The sequence below is a fragment of the Leuciscus leuciscus genome (assembly GCF_965113295.1).
Source record: "Leuciscus leuciscus genome assembly, chromosome: 17".
NCBI classification, from domain to species: domain Eukaryota; kingdom Metazoa; phylum Chordata; class Actinopteri; order Cypriniformes; family Leuciscidae; genus Leuciscus; species Leuciscus leuciscus.
This window is the reverse complement of record NC_138741.1, coordinates 36093214-36114037: the sequence shown is the minus strand read 5'-3', so window position 1 is coordinate 36114037 and position 20824 is coordinate 36093214. Positions and strand designations below refer to the sequence as shown.

Below are 20824 nucleotides of genomic sequence, written 5' to 3'. Positions count from 1 at the left end.
CGAATCGAACCTTGACTTTAGAATCGAAAATGTAATCGAATCGAGGATTTGGAGAATCGTGACACCCTTAGTAAACACGTATGTACGTGTTAACGCGTCATTTATGCGTTAACACGTAAATACGTGTTAACACGTAAATTACGTGTTAACGCATAAATGGCGTGTTAAAGGGATAGTTCACTTTGAAATTAATTTTTGGTATGTTTTAGCTTACCTCAAGGGCATCCAAGATGTAAGTATCTTTTTTTCCGCAGTAGTTTCAATTTTTATATTTTTAGGTCAAACCGTTCTTGTCTGTCAGTCATATAATGCAGGTCCATGGTCACTGTCTCAAAGAGCATGCACAGAGTCCAAATTAAAACAATTCCCCGTCGTCCAAATTAAACAATTCCCCATCGTAAGTACACATTGATGGCCTAAGACACGAAACGAGCGGTTTGTGTGAGAAAACGAACAGTATTTATATCGTTTTTACCACTTATACACAGCCATGTCCGAGTGATCTGATCTGACGTGTACGCAGACTGGTGCATAGATATATACATATACTAGATGTCGCCTTAAAGACATTCGTTCCAATGAACTGCCGTAGACAAGGCGACATCTAGTGTATATATCTATGCACCAGTCTGCGTACACGTCAGATCAGATCACTTGGACATGGCTTTGTATAAGAGGTAAAACGATATAAATACTGTTCGTTTTCTCACACAAACCGCTCGTTTCGTGTCTTAGGCCATCAATGTGTACTTACGATGGGGAATTGTTTAATTTGGACGACGGGGAATTGTTTTAATTTGGACTCTGTGCATGCTCTTTGAGACAGTGACCATGGACCTGCATTATATGACTGACAGACAAGAACGGTTTGACCTAAAAATATAAAAATTGAAACTACTGCGGAAAAAAAGACACCTACATCTTGGATGCCCTTGAGGTAAGCTAAAACATACCAAAAATGTATTTCAAAGTGAACTATCCCTTTAACACGTAAATGACGTAAACTGCATGCTGTCACAATGGAAACCCTGGAACTTTACTGGCTGGTGTGGCTATCTTGCAAGAGCACAAAGAACAAACAAATCCTGTAAATTGCAGGATTTAATCTAAAATAAAAATTGAACAATGTCTTTAAAAATGGACAAAGAGCATAAATAAACAGCATATATAATTATTTTATTATTGTTTGAAAATTTTGAGAATCACTCTGATTAGAAATTTGTCTTGGGCTCAAAATTTTGCTGCTGCATCACATAAAAAATCATAACAACACACAACATTTAAACAAATGTTCTCTAGATCTCATGCTTCTCCTTATACAAGACGCTAAGAAACAAAAAACTCAAATTCTGAATGAAAAAATATCTACCAACTTTAAAAATCAACAAATCTGTTACTGACACACAAAAATCAAGGGACGTCACACACCCTACATGAGAGAAAGATGACAAGGTTAAAAAATACTGGTACAATACATTCAGTATGGCCTGTCTTGGTTAAAAGCCCACTCACCACGCCAAGGTGCAGGCCATGAGTGAGAACATATAACACGGGACAAACATACGAGACAATACAAAACGACAGGTACAAGACATGGAACAAATAGAAAACATACCACTGGTACAACACTGGAAAAGCAATATATCATTTTGTTAAAACTGAGGGATAAGAACAACCTTAAATATTAACATTTTGCCCAACTGTAATAGAAAACAGCAATCAGGAAAAAAAAAAATCACATGAGAATCAATATAAATAAAAATGAGATTTAAAGCAATTTTTTTATAACATAACTTAAAATACTGTATTAATGTATTACTGTAACACTTCAATAACGCTATATAATATAAAACCAAACTAACCATGGATGTTAAAGGACAAGTTCGGTATTTTACACTTAAAGCCCTGTTTTCAGATCGTTTCTGATGAAATACAATGGTTAAGATTGAAATTTGGACAAATGCTGCTGGCCCGAGAATTTTCGGTTTCTGTGGTAGCACCCCCCCACCTCCACAATGGTTGCATAGGTGCACTGGAACAATCCTTCCTAAAATGCATTAAACTTTCGTTTACAAAGACGTGAAACTCACCGAGTGGTCAGGGGTGTTCACTGATATGCTCACACAAAAATCGCTGCAAAAGATGCTTTCCAACAGGTTTTATCGTAGTTTTTGTCCAACTCCATTGACTTGTATTGGATGAAAAACTACGATAAAACCTGTTGGAAAGCATCTTTTGCAGCGATTTTTGTGTGAGCATATCAGTGAACACCCCTGACCACTCGGTGAGTTTCACGTCTTTGTAAACGAAAGTTTAATGCATTTTAGGAAGGATTATTCCAGTGCACCTATGCAACCATTGTGGAGGTGGGGGGGTGCTACCACAGAAACCGAAAATTCTCGGCCCAGCAGCATTTGTCCAAATTTCAATCTTAACCATTGTATTTCATCAGAAACGATCTGAAAACAGGGCTTTAAGTGTAAAATACCGAACTTGTCCTTTAACTTTTTGAAGCTAACAACTTAACATGAGAGAATACTTTTTTAAAAATATATACATTTTTTGTAAATATGTCATGACCTGATCCTTGACTTTGACACAGAATTCCAGAAACTATCTACATAAATATTGACCAGGGAGGTTGTATCACATATAGATATAAATGTCAAACAGATCAATATCACCTTATTGAACAGTCCTTAATGTGACATGGGAAAGCCCATACAAAATCTAAGTTTAATCAGCGGTATATGTGTGGGTTAAGGAAGGCACGATGTATAAAGGCTCTATGGTATAACTTACAACTGTGTCAATATTGCATGTTACTGTAGCATCGCAGCATGTGATTTGTAAGAGTTGGGCCCCGTTCATGCAGACTCCAACTGAAAATCATCCTGGGAATTGGTGGGGTTCGCAGTAAGGTACATCTGACATTGAGGTTAATTTGAGACAATACATGTATGTACGTACTTCTTTTAAAGCAGACATTGGGTCTCATTCATGAAACATTCGTAAATATACGAGTAAATATGTGAGTGATTTGCGCGTAAAGAGACCTTCCCGAAAACTCTTCTCCTGATTCACAAATACTTCGTAAACGTCAGATGTGATAGTGAAATGTGTGTGTGTTAATGAATTTTTTTCAAAATGGCGTGTAAATATATACCCGATTAAGGTGAATTAAAATGCAGCCTTATTAATGAGCAAAACGTTTGGATGTTAAACGCACTATTTACGCGTGGCTGGGAGCAGGTGGAGATTTCTTTCGTACCAACTAAAATTTGGAAAATAAATGTTTAAATTCATTAATTTAAAGGAGATTAATGGTCTGGTGTCGGTCAATGAAAATCGGCCAGCTCGAGGGGCGGCACCAAGCATGCATTTGAAAATCTCACAGCACGCAATTGGATAACACTACGACCAATCACAACAATAAACCCCATACGCTTAGCTACCAGCGGAGCTAACTGGTAGATTAGACTCTTCCGGTCGGCAAAACAGCAAAAACACCCTTCTTGCAAAGGAACAATTCAAGCGCCGTCTTCTGTTCCTCTTTTGGGAAAAAGCCAAGTCTAACTCGTTCATTGTAGCGGCCAAAGCCGTTTCAAACAACTGCTATTCATCCATAGCCATCTTGCAATGTTTACTGATGACTTCGACGTCACAGCGCTGTCGTCATCTCGCCTCTGGCCCGCCTATATCAGATAACCCGATGTGATTGGTGCAGCTCAGATCGAGGGGCATATTTAATGAGCTCCATTGCTCGACACCAGAGTAACTCACTGAGCAAATTCAGCTTGTGCTCTCGCGAGAAGTCTGGTTTACCAGGGTATGTGTAAAGTGGTTCTGGCGTAAATTTTCGGATTCATTAAAGGAGAACTTCGGTGAATTTTTAAGTTAATCTTGATCGTTTTACCTTTGTGAGTACTGTCTATAGAAAAAAAAACGAACCGGATCGGTGCTTGCAACGCGGAGCTGTTACAGTTAATGCCCAGAGCTCCCATTCAGCTAAAACGGCAGTTTTGGGGGCATAAACCTAAAGAGTGTCTTTGTGCCTCTTAACAGACACAAAATGCAATTAAAATGTCTGTCCAACATGAACAGGGCCCTTACATGACAACAAGATGCGTTTAGCAACTTAGCCATTGTTTAAACTCACCTAAATAGTGTTTTAGACGGCTAGCTGTAGTCTCGCGCTGAAGTCCCGTGGGAACTCAGTTGTAGCCGGAAAAAGTGCGCGTGATTTTTTTTTTTCCCAAACCACTTCAGCGGAAATCCCGCCCTGCAGCTGATTCTAAGGTTTTCATTGGTCATGTCAATCGTCACTGTAACCTAAACCAATTAAATCAGCTGCAGGGCGGGATTTCCGCTGAAGTGGTTTGGGGGAAAAAATTGCGCACATAGTGCAGGTGGGAGGAGCGTCGTGTTCCGGCTACTACTGAGTTCCCACGGGACTTCAGCGCGAGACTACAGCTAGCCGTCTAAAACACTATTTAGGTGAGTTTAAACAATGGCTAAGTTGCTAAACGCATCTTGTTGTCATGTAAGGGCCCTGTTCATGTTGAAAAACTGCCGTTTTAGCTGAATGGGAGCTCTGGGCATTAACTGTAACAGCTCCGCGTTGCAAGCACCGATCCGGTTCTCCTTTAATGAATCCGAAAATTTACGCCAGAACCACTTTACACATACCCTGGTAAACCAGAGTTCTCGCGAGAGCACAAGCTGAATTTGCTCAGTGAGTTACTCTGGTGTCGAGCAATGGAGCTCATTAAATATGCCCCTCGATCTGAGCTGCACCAATCACATCGGGTTATCTGATATAGCCGGGCCAGAGGCGAGATGACGACAGCGCTGTGACGTCGAAGTCATCAGTAAACATTGCAAGATGGCTATGGATGAATAGCAGTTGTTTGAAACGGCTTTGGCCGCTACAATGAACGAGTTAGACTTGGCTTTTTCCCAAAAGAGGAACAGAAGACGGCGCTTGAATCGTTCCTTTGCAAGAAGGGTGTTTTTGCTGTTTTGCCGACCGGAAGAGTCTAATCTACCAGTTAGCTCCGCTGGTAGCTAAGCGTATGGGGTTTATTGTTGTGATTGGTCGTAGTGTTATCCAATTGCGTGCTATGAGATTTTCAAATGCATGCTTGGTGCCGCCCCTCGAGCTGGCCGATTTTCATTGACCGACACCAGACCATTAATCTTTTAGATTTAGGTGTGGATTTCCAGGCTACTTTACACACGATTTACACAAAAGTTCGTTCTGCTCGTGTTTCATGAATGAGACCCATTGAACATTACTTAGTTCATGCAGGCTCCAAGTAACATTTACAATGTTGTCCAAAGAGAGATAGGCTCAGTACCATTTTCCATGTTCTATGTCTGATAACTACAAAGTAAGTTTTAATTAGCCACATTCTGACATACACATAGAAAAACATGCTATACAGCAACCACACACACACACACACACACACACACACACACACACACACACACATACATACGACCAACCACCTTTCCCTTAATCTCCATAAAAATTGATTAATTTTGAACGTTTTTTGTGGACTACCTTGCCTTCTTTCATTTTATCTGTCGTCCGTCTTGCTATATGATTTATTCTAACTTTGCAGTACCACGCAGAAGCCATCTTCACCAGAACATGGACATGGTTAGCTTCAACACACATGTCAAACATGTGAGTGTGCAGCTGTGGGAAGAGATTCTTCTCAGAACAATCAGAAAGAACCTGAGTGACAATGGCTGCTGTTGTTCCTCTTCCCTGTGGAGCCCTTCCCTCATTGGTTTTTAGCAGCCGCTGAAAGCATCTTTCTGTAGCTTGGCAAACTGCAGTGATGCCTGGAGATGGTTTCTGTAGGCCATAGAGATGCCACTTACCACCTCATCAATACTTACCAAGCGTGTTATTTTTGGCTGTTGTTCTTTGCCCTTGGAGAAAGAGAAAATGGTTGGCACAGCAGTGTCCTTCAGACATGTCCTTCCCTAATAAAAATTACAGGAAGCATACAAAATATGACATTATTGGTCATATTGGCTGTAAATGGCTGTTATTCATAACAGAGATGTATGCGTTTGTTTCATTATTCGGTCTAACACTAGTATGAATGTACAGATTACATTTAAAAATTATTATTGCTATTAAACGAATATGTAACTGTTCGCAATAACTGTCACAACGGAATCATTCTGTGTCCCGCTGTCTCGCTTGGAGAATCATTTTTCAAACATGAATTTCACAGAGAATTTTTTTATTTTATCGTATTTGCATAAAAGGTAAGGCTGCACAATATATCGAAATATCGCAAATGTATATATCGCGATATGCATACCACCACAGCTTGCAATAACTGGGGTCATGAAAAAAAGACAAAGAGAAAATAACTTTAAAAAATAATGTTGTAGCTTTAACAAGAATCAGTGTATATCTAATTCATACAGTGAAAACTAAGCAGTGTTTTATTTTTACATTTGATTATTCCATTTCTGTTGTTAAATAAACCTAATGTAGGATAACCTAAAACTCTAAACCCAGTGGTTTACACTGATGTTAAAATAACACTTCTTATGCTACAGTAAAACACTGATGTTCACTTTCAGAAGTTGTAGGGATGTTTTCTTGTCAAAAAAAGAATGTGAAACGCAAGTAGGTTATATAATTTTAAATATATTTTAAAGATAATTGAAATTAGTTTTACACACTTTAAGCATTATCGTATCGCATATAGAATATCACATTATGTAATGAGTTATCGCATTTTTCTTCAATATCGTGCAGCCCTAAAAGCACTGAAATGTAAAGGTTAGCAAAAAGTGGTCATGTTGCTTGATTTTTGCATCGGTGAGAACCCTAAATTTAACTGGTGTGTCACTAATTTCACCTTAACAGTGACCTAATCAAATATTTAGTAATGTAATGTAAATGAATGTATGATGGTCAATATTTCGCCAATTTCAACCAATATGTTGCTTGAATCTTTGTAAGGTATGAAACGAGGTGTCTGTACCCTGGAGTCAGTAGTGAAGTGATGACTCTCGAAATGTTCACTGTACAGACGAGAATACTTGTTAGGAGTCCAATTCTGTCGTTTCACATTGAGCATCCACTGGTCCAGCCTGAGATGTTCTGGATCACCTAGAGGAAAACTTTACATAAACAAATAGATAGTTACCTCCTTCACAGACTACTGTCAATTAATAGAACTTAAATGACTACAGTGTCCAAAAGGTTGTAACGTTAATAAATGTATTTTAGCTTAAGAATTTGTGGCGGACATCACAGCTAGTCCTCATTTTGTTTCGTTGTACTGTCTATTGAGTAATTACAGGCTAATTTCCTACACATATCTTTGAGAACATGTCAAAAAATACTTCCAATATAGTCAGTGTTAGTAAATGTTACGCTAAATTATGAAATGCAGGCGTAACATTATATGACAACGTTTCAGACGTTTTATACGTTACGTCCATGGTTTCAGCCTACAGCTAATCACAGTCTGTTGAATCTTGGAGTGTAATAAAGTTTTAAATGCAATTATAAATAATAAATAAATTATTCGAAATAAAATGAATAAATGAAATTATATTAGAATTTCACTCACCGGAAAAAATGTAGTCCAGGCTTCTTCTGGGACGATCTGTTAATATAATTAACCCCACAGCAAGTCATTATGACAGTGAAATAATCCCGACACGGCAAACACGGCAGAAATGCTAATCTGTAGTAGTTGTATTAATAGTTGAAAATAAAGTGTTACCGTTACTTTAGTTGGTTCAACTTTCTATTTTCAATGACAAATCAGCCATTGAAAATAGAAATAGAAACTAAGCCATTCCTTCTTTATTAAAAGCCTATTCTGACCTCTGCGAGAGTGTTCAGATGAAGTGGACGGACGTCCATCATCTGGGTTCTGCTTCGCCCTCGTCCCGTGAGCCTGACCTGTGGACACAGAAAACTCAGAAGACAGAGATGTTAAAGATCCGGGAAGATCCTGGCTCTATGTCTGGGTCGGGTGCGGATCCTGATCACGGTCATCAGACCTGGGTCTCGAAACCTCCACCGTCCTCTTAGAGAAAGCAGCTCTCCTGGATCTGGAGCGGTCTGAGGATGGAAAATTTCACACATTGAATAACAATAGCTTTAAAAGCATGTTAGTGGGCAGTAGCATACATTATTTGTCAAGCAGATAACAGATTCTTAAACATGAGAATGAGGATAAATGTTTAAATGAATGATCCACACTACAAAATGGAAATGCAGAATGTTTCTGCTTATTGTTGACAATACACAATCACATATTCCAAACAGATTATTATAGCATTACAGATTGATTTCAGCAACTTGTTTCTTTCTTGAATTAATCAATGTTTTTGACACTAATCAGTTCATTTAGTGCATTTTACCCGAGACCCTAATTGTCTCCACACTCAGATGGGAGATCGAATTGAAGGTCTTGTCTGCCTTAGAAGGGGTAACACCTCCGCCCGATTGCCCACCGAATCGTTTGTTTGTGCCAGAGGAGTATCCTGCATCTGTTCCTTTACTTAATAAAGCATTTTACTTGCATTTGCATCCAGCCTCGTGATTGTCACAGTCTTGAGCTCAGAGCTCTCAGCAAGTATGTTATTTCCTATCCAATACAAAGATGATATGAACAAGTCACTCATGAATGATTTTTTAGAGCTAGAACAGAATTGAATTCTGCTTGGTTCACTGATTCTGTTATTCTCCTGTTTACTACAGTGAAGCCGCTTTAAAACAATCTGTATAGTATCAAGCGCTATATAAATGAAGGTGACTTGACTATAACAAGAACATTACAATGAACACACATTTGAAAATCTCACTACAAATAATCCAGAATTTAAAGCCACATTAAGTAGAAATTGTGTTTTTGTCAAACAGCGACCCCTAGAGTCGCTGTGGAATACTTGCACTGTTGTAAATATATTATAACGTTTTTTCATGATTGCAGTTAAATCACAAGTAAATAGTCTATAGTCTAGGCCTACTGTATAATTTAATGTGTTGTTTTTATTGGAATGTAAACATTACAAAATGCCATATAACATCAATTAAGTTAAATGTACGTCGCATTATTTCATAACATTGGCCGTTATGATGTCATTAGACATGATTATTGCAATTTATCATAATAGTTTGCAAATTGTGCTCGTTTACACTATTTACAACCTCTACGTTAGGCTTATTTATGTCCTGATAATTATGTGAGATATTGAAAGCTGTTCTCATGATAATCGCAGGAATCAACATCAAACGGCGTTGTCTGATATCCCTCAGGACTACGTGATAAATACACCTCACAACACCTGAGTTCAGCTGGCAAACTAATTCGTGAGGCATAGCTATCTGATTTATCAAAACGATTCCATTTACACCTGGTCACATAAATGTATTTTTGCGAAACGGATTTAAATTCGATCTTCAATTCTCGCGCTATATGCAGATTTAATGGAGTGCACGTCACCGCAATAAGAGAGAGCAGTAACAGCCCTGGTAAGATCATTTCATTTCTTTACTTTTAATGATGAAGATTGTGTGTTAAGTGTCTGCGACTTACTTTCACTTTGATTTGCGATAGTTTGCACGTTGGCTTTATTATGTTTTTTTTTTAAGCATTTTTGGGAGGAGTACAATTTACATATGTGGTTTCAACAACCATATGCATTTACACTTGTCCAGTTTCGTCTGGAATGCGTCTCAGATCTCAGAAGTGGTTTGAGGGATCGGATTCAAATCCGTCTCAAATGCGTTTCGGAGGGCATTTAAACCTGGACTTTTCACGATCGGATAGCTATCCGATCTGAGAAAACGCATGAAGTGGCCAGGTGTAAACAGCCTCCATGACAAAAACATACGCACGAAAGCCGAAAACAAACGCTGGTTGGCCTCTCACGTCCAAATTTGACGAAGTGGTGGGGGAAGTGACGTATGCCGTAAAGCAGTCGAATTTTGTAGTTCTTTTTGTGCTCTGGTTACTACCCGAACCCCGAAGTTACATAGTGCCAGTAAAAGCGATACAGACCCTGTCAGGCTATGGCAGACGTGTCATTCAACCTATTGTAAGTCGATGTACCATCACAAGGATCTTGGAAATATATTATGAAGGTTGAAAAGTTACATAGTGTTGCTTTAAGACAACATATAATAATCCTACCTCTGCCTGTTACACTTCCTCACACCTGAAACTGATGGAGTGAATCTCCTGAACTTCTCCAATCTACTGTAGACCATTTCTAATCCATTGATGTTGTAACATGTGCTCTAACGTCGGGCGTTTAGTTGGATCCCTGGCTAGACACTGGCTAATCAGATCCCTGCATTCTGTACAATAAGGAGAGAGCTGGTTAGTCATGAGCATGTGACCTGGCATTTTTGAAAACAGCATCTAAAACATGATTAATATACTGTAAAATGTTCCTTATCGTTAGTTTAAAAGTGAAGTATGTCGTTTCTGCGAGACTAGTGGCAGCGAGTGGAATAAATGACAAAATAAAGCATATTTTCAAAAATATATATTTTTTACATATATTACATATTTTCTTGCAAAGGCCCCTTCTTCCGTGCATCGCGTCTTCCCCGACTCAAACATCACAAACGCAGCTCTTACTGGTTCATGTGAAGGCATGTTTCAGGTCCAACATATTAGTAATAATTTCAGCTGTGTTGCGCTTGTCTTTATGAAAATGTGCCTTTGCGCATCACAATGCTCTGTTCACTTTGACGTGTTCATGAGCTGTTTAATCTTTGAAGGAATAAATGCAGTGAATTTTGGCTTTCACTTCTGTCACTAAAGCTGCATTTCTTTTCCCACGGCTCTCGCCCCAAACTCTCGCTATACGTTGAGCTATATATAAAACATCTTACATACTTCACCTTTAACTGTTTCTGTACATAGCCTTTGCTTTATGTGTGTGTTTATCAATGTTATCAATATTATTCACTCACCTTTGGATAATTTTGGGTTCTGAAATGTAACTTTGGCTCGTTTGATTTCCGGTCTATCACGAAAAGGAGAACATCCGTTCACCATCTCGTACAGCAACACTCCTAGAGACCAGACATTTGCTGGGACGGCGTGGAATCGAGGCTCTGTCAAGACTTCAGGTGGGCAGTAATCTTCCATTCCTGTAAGAAAGACATTTGCACATTGTTGAGCTTTTTTTTTAAAGCATCAAATAATTAGTAAGTCACTACATTCAGGTTTCCACACTCCCAGAATGCTCACCCATGTATATTTTGCTGTCGTAGCCATCGCTACTAAACAGCTGACCGGATCCAAAGTCTATCAGCTTGAGCTGTAGCGGGGGTTTCTTCAACAGAAAATTCTGCACATGAATGTCATTATGAAAAACGCCACGATGGATGCAGTGTTGCACTGCCAGCACAGCCTGTCTCATGATGACCCGTGCTGTTGCTTCAGACAAATGATGAAAACGAGTGATGAGGTCCAGCAAGTTCTCGTAGGGTTTGGGATACTCCATAACCAGAGTGAAATCTCTAGGATCTTCAAACCACTCGTATAGCTGTATGACGAAGGGGCTTATGGGTTCTCGCCTCATCATCATCAGCAGCGCCACTTCTGTAACGAGAGGTTCGGGATTCCCAGGCTAGAGAGAAGTAGCAGATAGAAGGTTAGCTGGGTAAAAATCTGAAGAAAACATATCATTTTGAAATGTACTTTTCTTTGATCTTTTTAGATCCGTTCAAAAGTTATTTTGGTGCCTCTAGGCTTATTTGTTGATCACATTTACACCTAATGCTTCCTACGGGCAGTGTTGTGCCTGAACGCGTTCATTGAACTCGTTCATTCTGGTGTCTGTGAACGCCACGCTCTCTCAGTTTAACTTCGTTCAATAGAGTGCCAGATTTCTATAGAGCCTTCCAGGCGAAAACCCGGCTAAAACACACCGTAAACTGGCCTTAAAGGGTTAGTTCACCCAAAAATGAAAATTCTGTCAGTAATCACTCACCTTCATGTTGTTCCAACCCCGTAAGACTTTCGTTCATCTTCGGAGCACAAATTAAGATATTTTTGATTAAATCTGAGAGCTGGATCACTGCTCCATAGGCTTCTATGGGATTGAAACTTGCAAACCCAGAAAGTTAGTAAAGACATCGCGAAAATAGTCCAAGTGACTACAGTAGCTCAACCATAAGTTTATCAAGCGACGAGAATACTTGTGCGCAAAAAAACAACAACAAAAATAACGACTTTATTAGGGCCCGAGCACCGATGGTGTGAGGACCCTCTTGGAATTGCTCTGTTTATTATTATTATTATTCTCCGCATTTAATTGCATTTTTGAGGGCCTAAACATGCTCGAAAACTCACAAAACTTTGCACACGCGTCAGAACTGGCGAAAATTTACATCTGATATAGGTTTCAGAATTGGACGGGGCAAAATGGCTCGATAGCGCCACCTATAAAAGTTCAACGGAGTGCGCCTCCCGCAACGTTCCACGTACGTGCACGAAATTCGGTACATACATGTAATCACCTAATACCTACAAAAAAGTCTCTTGGAGCATAGCCCTAAACACAACAGGAAGTCAGCCATTTTGAACTTCCTCTCAGATTTTTGTGCAGTTTTTGCCATTTTCATGCCTCGTACTTTAACGAACTCCTCCTACAGTTTTAATCTGATCATCTTCAAATTTGGTGAGTGTAATCTTAAGGCCTTTGCGACGTTAAATTGCGAAGATCTTGAGTTTTCGTCGAAGGGCGGGTCCTCGGCGGCCTGACAAATTTCGATGTTTCGCCATGAAACAGGAAGTTGCTGTAACTCAGGCATGGAATGTCCAATCTGCCCCGAACTTCACACGTTTGATAAGCGTTCTGTCCTGAACACATGACCATGCTCATATTCAGTTATAGTCATAGCGCCACCTGCTGGCAACAGGAAGTGACATGTTTAACACTGTTATGGACTCCTAATAACATATAAAAAAGTGCCAGCAAGTGCTAAACATGCTAACAACATACTAGAAGCATGCTAAAACATGCTAGCAAACTCTTAGCTAAGTGCTAAAGCATGCTATTTTTGCAATTAAATAGGAATTTGCTGTAACTCAGGCATGGAATGTCCAATCTGCCCCAAACTTCACACTTTTGATAATCGTTCTGTCCTGAACACATCTACATGAGAATATTCAGTTATAGTAATAGCGCCACCTACTGGTAACAGGAAGTGTCATGTTTAACACGTTGATGCCATTCTAGCAACATGTTAAAAATGCCATTGACTTCTAAACATGCTAGAAACATGTTAAAACATGCTAGCAATACTTAGCTAAGTGCTAAAGCATGCTAATTCAATGAAACAGGATGTTGTTGTTACTCAAGAAGGCAATGTCCAATCTGCGCCAAACTTCACACTTTTGATAAGCGTTCTGTCCTGGACACATGACCATGCTCATATTCAGTTACAGTCATAGCGCCACCTGCTGGCAACAGGAAGTGACATGTTAAACACTGTTGTGGACTCCTAATAACATATAAAAAAGTTCCAGCATGTGCTAAACATGCTAACAACATACTAGAAACATGTTAAAACATGCTAGCAAACACTTAGCTTAGTGCTTAAGCATGCTAATACTGCAATTAAATAGGAATTTGCTGAAACACAGGCACGGAATGTCCAGTCTGCCCCAAACGTCACACGTTTGATAAGAGTCATGGCCTGAACACATCTACATGAGAATATTCAGTTATAGTAATAGCGCCACCTACTGGTAACAGGAAGTGTCATGTTTAACACGTTGATGCCGTTCTAGCAACATGTTAAAAATGCCATTGACTTCTAAACATGCTAGAAACATGTTAAAACATGCTAGCAAAACTTAGCTAAGTGCTAAAGCATGTTAATTCAATGAAACAGGATGTTGTTGTTACTCAAGAAGGCAATGTCCAATCTGCGCCAAACTTCACTCTTTTGATAAGCGTTCTGTCCTGAACACATGACCATGCTCATATTCAGTTACAGTCATAGCGCCACCTGCTGGCAACAGGAAGTGACATGTTAAACACTGTTGTGGACTCCTAATAACATATAAAAAAGTTCCAGCATGTGCTAAACATGCTAACAACATACTAGAAACATGTTAAAAAATGCTAGCAAACACTTAGCTTAGTGCTAAAGCATGCTAATACTGCAATTAAATAGGAATTTGCTGTAACACAGGCACGGAATGTCCAGTCTGCCCCAAACTTCACACGTTTGATAAGAGTCATGGCCTGAACACATCTACATGAGAATATTCAGTTATAGTAATAGTGCCACCTACTGGTAACAGGAAGTGTCATGTTTAACACGTTGATGCCGTTCTAGCAACATGTTAAAAATACCATTGACTTCTAAACATGCTAGAAACATGTTAAAACATGCTAGCAATACTAAGCTAAGTGCTAAAGCATGCTAATATAATGAAACAGGATGTTGTTGTTACTCAAGAAGGCAATGTCCAATCTGCGCCAAACTTCACACTTTTGATAAGCGTTCTGTCTTGAACACATGACAATGCTCATATTCAGTTACAGTCAATGCGCCACCTGCTGGCAACAGGAAGTGACATGTTAAACACTGTTGTGGACTCCTAATAACATATAAAAAAAAATGCCAGTAGGTGCTTAACATCCTACCAACATACTAGAAACATGCTAAAACATACTAGTAAACACTATAAGTACTAAACCATACTATTACTACAATTAAATATGAATTTGCTGTAACTCAAACATACAATATCCAATCTGCCCCAAACTTCACATACTTGATAAAAGTCCTGCACTGAACACATCTACAAAGCAATATTCAGATATATAACCCCACCTACTGCCAACAGAAACTGAACTGGTTAACACAGTAATGCAGTACTAACCACATACCTATTGTGTACTAAGCATGCTAAAAACATACTAAACATGCTAGCAACTACTATATACTGTATACCTCCTTAAATGCACATTGCCCAACCATGCTCTGTCTTCCTAAAGCCAACGAGTGACGATGGCACGGGTGCGAGGGCCCTTTCATCGCTGCTTGCAGCTTTAATTCAAGTATTAATTTTCGTCTGTGTGGGCCTGAATGAATTCACGTAGTGTAACAGCGCAGGGCGTCTGTGTTGTACGTCACACGCATCACACACATGACCAGCATCGGCCAATAGTGAGCCTACGTGTGACGTACAACCCAGATGCGCTGCGCTGTTACACTACGTGAATTAATTCAGGCCCACACAGACGAAAATTAATACTTGAATAAAGTCGTTATTTTTGTTTTTTTGCGCGCAAAAAGTATTCTCGTCGCTTGATAAGCTTGTGGTTGAGCAACTGTAGTCATGTGGAATATTTTAACTTTTCTGGGCTGACAAGTTTCGATCCCATAGAAGCCTATGGATGAGTGAGCCAGCTCTCAGATTTCATCAAAAATATCTTAATTTGTGTTCCGAAGATGAATGAAAGTCTTACGGGGTTGGAACAACATGAGGGTGAGTGATTACTGACAGAATTTTCATTTTTGGGTGAACTAACCCTTTAATATGTAGTGGAAAAAACACCCAATCTGGCAACACCAGCCACCAGTGTCTACTGACTCTCTTGTTCGATCTCGTTCATCAAAATGAACAAATCTTTTTTCGAGTCATTTCATTCATTTAATGGGCTTTAAATGTTATACTATTAACTGGCAAATTCCCAGAACACATAAACCTACGCAATCTTGATCATATTCTGAATTAAGAAATCATTATAATGCAGTCAAAAATCGTTTACAGGGAACATAAATAATTACTTTACCTTCTGAGTCTTTCGTTCATTTGTCACGTGACAAACGCAATGAATGGATCGTTCATGAATGACTCATCACTTACGTTACAAATCAAAACGAAAATCAGCAAGGAGGCGTCGTATGATCATTTAAACAAGTTTTATGACAAGGTCGGTGAGGATGGGAAAAATCTGACGCATAGCTTCAGTGTTAAAACTGATAAAATAATTGTCTGTGGTTCTATATGGGCTGTGGCAATAATTTTGAAAAATTATATCTCGCAGCAACATGGAAAAAAAGAACTATGAACTAGTTCATTTTTGGAACTGTGAACTCAGAGTAAAATTTTGAGTATGAACTATGAACTGAACTAGTTCATTTTAAAATTTGTCAACTGAACTTTGAACTAGTTCATGTAGAAAGTGAACTTTCCCAACACTGCCTACGGGTGTATTAACTACAGTAATCTGCACTTAAACAACTCAATACACATTCAGATTTTGGCCAACTTACAATATTAAGATAACGTTTGTTGTCTATCTTGCGCATCCGCTTGATGGCAACCTGCAAAACAAAAACCCAGTTTCAATAACAGTAACAGTATTCAAGCGCCTGACATTGCACTAAGTATTAAACCATCTGTACATTGTTTTAAATGTGTTTTGCAAGAGCAAAATGTTTGTACAATTAAGTAAGATTGACCTTTTTGCCATCAAATCTGCGTGTTCCCAGGTACACCTTGCCAAATCCTCCGGATCCAATCATCTTTCCCACATTATAGAGAGACTCAAAGGACTCTGAAAAACAAACAGAAAAATATGAGACAATTATTAGCTTGCTAGATCCATTGTTTGTTTTGTTTTTTCTAAATATCAGTGCTGGTCGAGAAAATAATATTATAATGGGGGAAATAATTTTAATATTCTCTAAAAACAAGCCTTACTTTGAGTGGAAAACAAGATAATACTGGTTAAAATAATAGAAGAATAAGAAATAATTATTTGAAAAGAATTGAAAAGAAAAAACAATTGAAAACAACTATTAGACACACACATGTCAAATTAAGCAATGATATAATGACATAACTTACATTTTACTGTTAAATTCTTATCTGTAATGTTACAAATCTAAAGTAATGGGATTTTTCACACTATCCCCCTGACTTCTGCTTAATGCCTGCATAAATGTCCCAACATCTTATTTCAATTCACAATTTTAATAATTATAGTCATTTTATTTCACAATTATCTCGATTACGAGGGCGGAGCCTGGTGATTCCGTGTCAACGATAAAGTTATTTTTCTTATTTTATCTGATCTTTTATTAAAAAGAAAACATACATTTCCAGGCTTCATTTGGCCAACTCTGGCACATGTGTGGCTCAGTTCTGGTAATGGCAAAGATCATATGGGCCATATCTTAAAATATATTTATATTATATTAAGCATTGACTTTTATTAAATGCATAGCAATGTCTTATTTATGACATAATCGACTCTGTAATGCTCGGCACGACAGCCATTTTGACGATTTTGCGTGTATTTGACAATTCAAGAGAAATAAGTGGTGAAATTGAATTATTTTCTGGATCGTATGCTGTCTGAGAAGCGGCTTTCTGTGTGTGTGTTTCTGGTGTGTGTCAGACAGCGCAAGTGCCATCAAGTTCATGCCTTATTGAGAGCGTTTAGCTTACATTCCCATTAAATTAAGAAAACTTTATTTCTAAATGTTCCCTAAACATTCAAAACGTCCAGTTTTTCCAACGTTTCAAAAATGTTTTTTCTTGGTTAAAGGAACATTCTATTTTATAATTTTGCATTATGGGAACGTTACTTTTGAACGTGCTCGGTATGTTCTGAAAATTTTAGATGAACGTCCAATTAAAACATTTCTAAAAAAAAATAGGTTTCACTTTATTTTGATGGTCCCTTTAACACATTCTGTTGACTATAAGTGACACTGCACCTACAAGTCTACTAACTCTCATTAGAGTATTAGTAGAGTATTAGTAGACTGGTAGGGTTAGGGTTAGAATAAGTTGACACGTAGTTGTAAAGTTACTTGTAGTCAGTAGAGTGTCTGTTGGAGGAGCATCACAATAAAGAGTTTGCAGATATTAAGCAGAGAGTCTACTAATGCTCTAATGAGAGTTAGTCGACATGTAGTTGCAAAGTTACTTATAGTCGACAGAATGTTCAAAAGGGACCATCAAAATAAAGTATTACCGTTACTTTAGTTGGTTCAACTTTCTATTTTCAATGACAAATCAGCCATTGAAAATAGAAATAGAAACTAAGCCATTACTTCTTTATTAAAAGCCTATTCTGACCTCTGCAAGATGAAGTGGACGGACGTCTATCATCTGGGTTCTGCTTCGCCCTCGTCCCGTGAGCCTGACCTGTGGACACAGAAAACTCAGAAAACAGAGATGTTAATGATCCGGGAAGATCCTGGCTCTGTGTCTGGGTCGGGTGCGGATTGAGGTTGTTGGACATGGACAAACCCTGTTGGTTTGGGCTCTCCAATCCATCGACGCTGTTCGAGTCTCGGCTGCTCAGACTCAACGAATCTCTACATCTCCTCTTGACATGGACCTCAGAGAGGAACGAACCTGAGGATGACGTGATGCCAGGAGAAGAATGACTGGTGAAATACTCCAACACATTCGAGGACCATACAAATATATATATTTATACATTTTAGAAATGTATATTTATACTAAATATACCATCTGAAGTCTCTGTTGGCTCGACAGGAACTTGACCCAGCAGCGGAGGACACAGAAACCCTTCGAGGTTGTCGGACCTGGACAAACCCTGTTGGTTTGGGCTCTCCAATCCATCGACGCTGTTCGAGTCTCGGCTGCTCAGACTCAACGAATCTCTACATCTCCTCTTGACATGGACCTCAGAGAGGAACGAACCTGAGGATGACGTGATGCCAGGAGAAGAATGACTGGTGAAATACTCCAACACATTCGAGGACCATACAAATATATATATTTATACATTTTAGAAATGTATATTTATACTAAATATACCATCTGAAGTCTCTGTTGGCTCGACAGGAACTTGACCCGGCAGTGGAGGACACAGAAACCCTTCGAGGTTGTTGGACCTGGACAAACCTAAGGATGACGTGAAGCCCAGAGAAGAATCTGTGGAACCAGTTCTCCAGGATCCTGAGGATGGAACATTTCACACATCAAAAACTGTTTTTGTTTTATATATTTTTTATAATATTAATAATCAGTCAGTGGTCACATCAAATTGTTACTTTGGTTTCACTTTATTTTGGTCCCTTTAAGATATTCGGTTGTCTATAAGTAACATTGCACCTACAAGTCTAATAACTCTCATTAGAGTATTAGTAGAGTATTAGTAGACTGGTAGGGTTAGGGTTAGAATAAGTTGACATGTAGTTGCAAAGTTACTTATAGTCGACAGAATGTTCAAAAGGGACCATCAAAATAAAGTGTTACCGTTACTTTAGTTGGTTCAACTTTCTATTTTCAATGACAAATCAGCCATTGAAAATAGAAATAGAAACTAAGCCATTACTTCTTTATTAAAAGCCTTTTCTGACCTGTGAGAGAGTGTTCAGATGAAGTGGACGGACGTCTATCATCTGGGTTCTGCTTCGCCCTCGTCCCGTGAGCCTGACCTGTGGACACAGAAAACTCAGAAAACAGAGATGTTAATGATCCGGGAAGATCCTGGCTCTGTGTCTGGGTCGGGTGCGGATTGAGGTTGTTGAACCTGGACAAACCCTGTTGGTTTGGGCTCTCCAATCCATCGACACTGTTCGAGTCTCGGCTGCTCAGACTCAACGAATCTCTACATCTCCTCTTGACATGGACCTCAGAGAGGAACGAACCTGAGGATGACGTGATGCCAGGAGAAGAATGACTGGTGAAATACTCCAACACATTCGAGGACCATACAAATATATATATTTATACATTTTAGAAATGTATATTTATACTAAATATACCATCTGAAGTCTCTGTTGGCTCGACAGGAACTTGACCCGGCAGCGGAGGACACAGAAACCCTTTGAGGTAGTTGGACCTGGACAAACCTGAGGATGACGTGAAGCCCAGAGAAGAATCTGTGGAACCAGTTCTCCAGGATCCTGAGGATGGAACATTTCACACATCAAAAACTGTTTTTGTTTTATATATTTTTTATAATATTAATAATCAGTCAGTGGTCACATCAAATTGTTACTTTGGTTTCACTTTATTTTGGTCCCTTTAAGATATTCGGTTGTCTATAAGTAACATTGCACCTACAAGTCTACTAACTCTCATTAGAGTATTAGTAGAGTATTAGTAGACTGGTAGGGTTAGGGTTAGAATAAGTTGACATGTAGTTGCAAAGTTACTTATAGTCGACAGAATGTTCAAAAGGGACCATCAAAATAAAGTGTTACCGTTACTTTAGTTGGTTCAACTTTCTATTTTCAATGACAAATCAGCCATTGAAAATAGAAATAGAAACTAAGCCATTACTTCTTTATTAAAAGCCTATTCTGACCTGTGAGAGAGTGTTCAGATGAAGTGGACGGACGTCTATCATCTGGGTTCTGCTTCGCCCTCGTCCCGTGAGCCTGACCTGTGGACACAGAAAACTCAGAAAACAGAGATGTTAATGATCCGGGAAGATCCTGGCTCTGTGTCTGGGTCGGGTGCGGATTGAGGTTGTTGAACCTGGACAAACCCTGTTGGTTTGGGCTCTCCAATACATCGACACTGTTCGAGTCTCGGCTGCTCAGACTCAACGAATCTCTACATCTCCACTCAACATGGATCTCAGAGAGGAACAAACCTGAGGATGACGAGAATGACTGGTGAAATACTCCAACACATTCGAGGAGCATACAAATATATATATACATTTTAAAAATATATATTTATACTAAAGAATTTTGCTTATAGTTTCTGTAATTAGCAAAGAACATCTGTGTTATATAGGGATAAATTGTAATAATGTTAATCAAGCTGACTAAATTACACGA

At 38.9% G+C, this 20824-nt stretch overlaps 2 protein-coding genes across 2 annotated transcripts in view; both read right to left on the bottom strand.

The window, feature by feature from the left end:
* Positions 1-225: 225 nt before the first annotated feature.
* Positions 226-20824, bottom strand: part of LOC309479461 (uncharacterized protein) — a 227363-nt gene continuing 206764 nt past the window's right edge. Inside the window, exon 5 of the mRNA XM_082143628.1 lies at positions 226-325. Coding sequence (XP_081999754.1) covers positions 298-325 — 28 coding nt within the window. The 3' untranslated portion in view covers positions 226-297. The remainder of the gene's footprint in view (positions 326-20824) is intronic.
* On the bottom strand, positions 1269-19954 carry LOC309478985 (uncharacterized protein; the record flags this gene model as incomplete). Its single annotated transcript, XM_082142830.1, has 10 exons — positions 1269-6000; positions 10985-11164; positions 11265-11646; positions 16319-16369; positions 16508-16602; positions 18204-18416; positions 18621-18728; positions 18933-18986; positions 19469-19681; positions 19876-19954. The coding sequence occupies 10 exons, from the start codon at positions 19952-19954 to the stop codon at positions 5903-5905; spliced, it is 1473 nt and encodes a 490-aa protein (XP_081998956.1). The 3' UTR covers positions 1269-5902.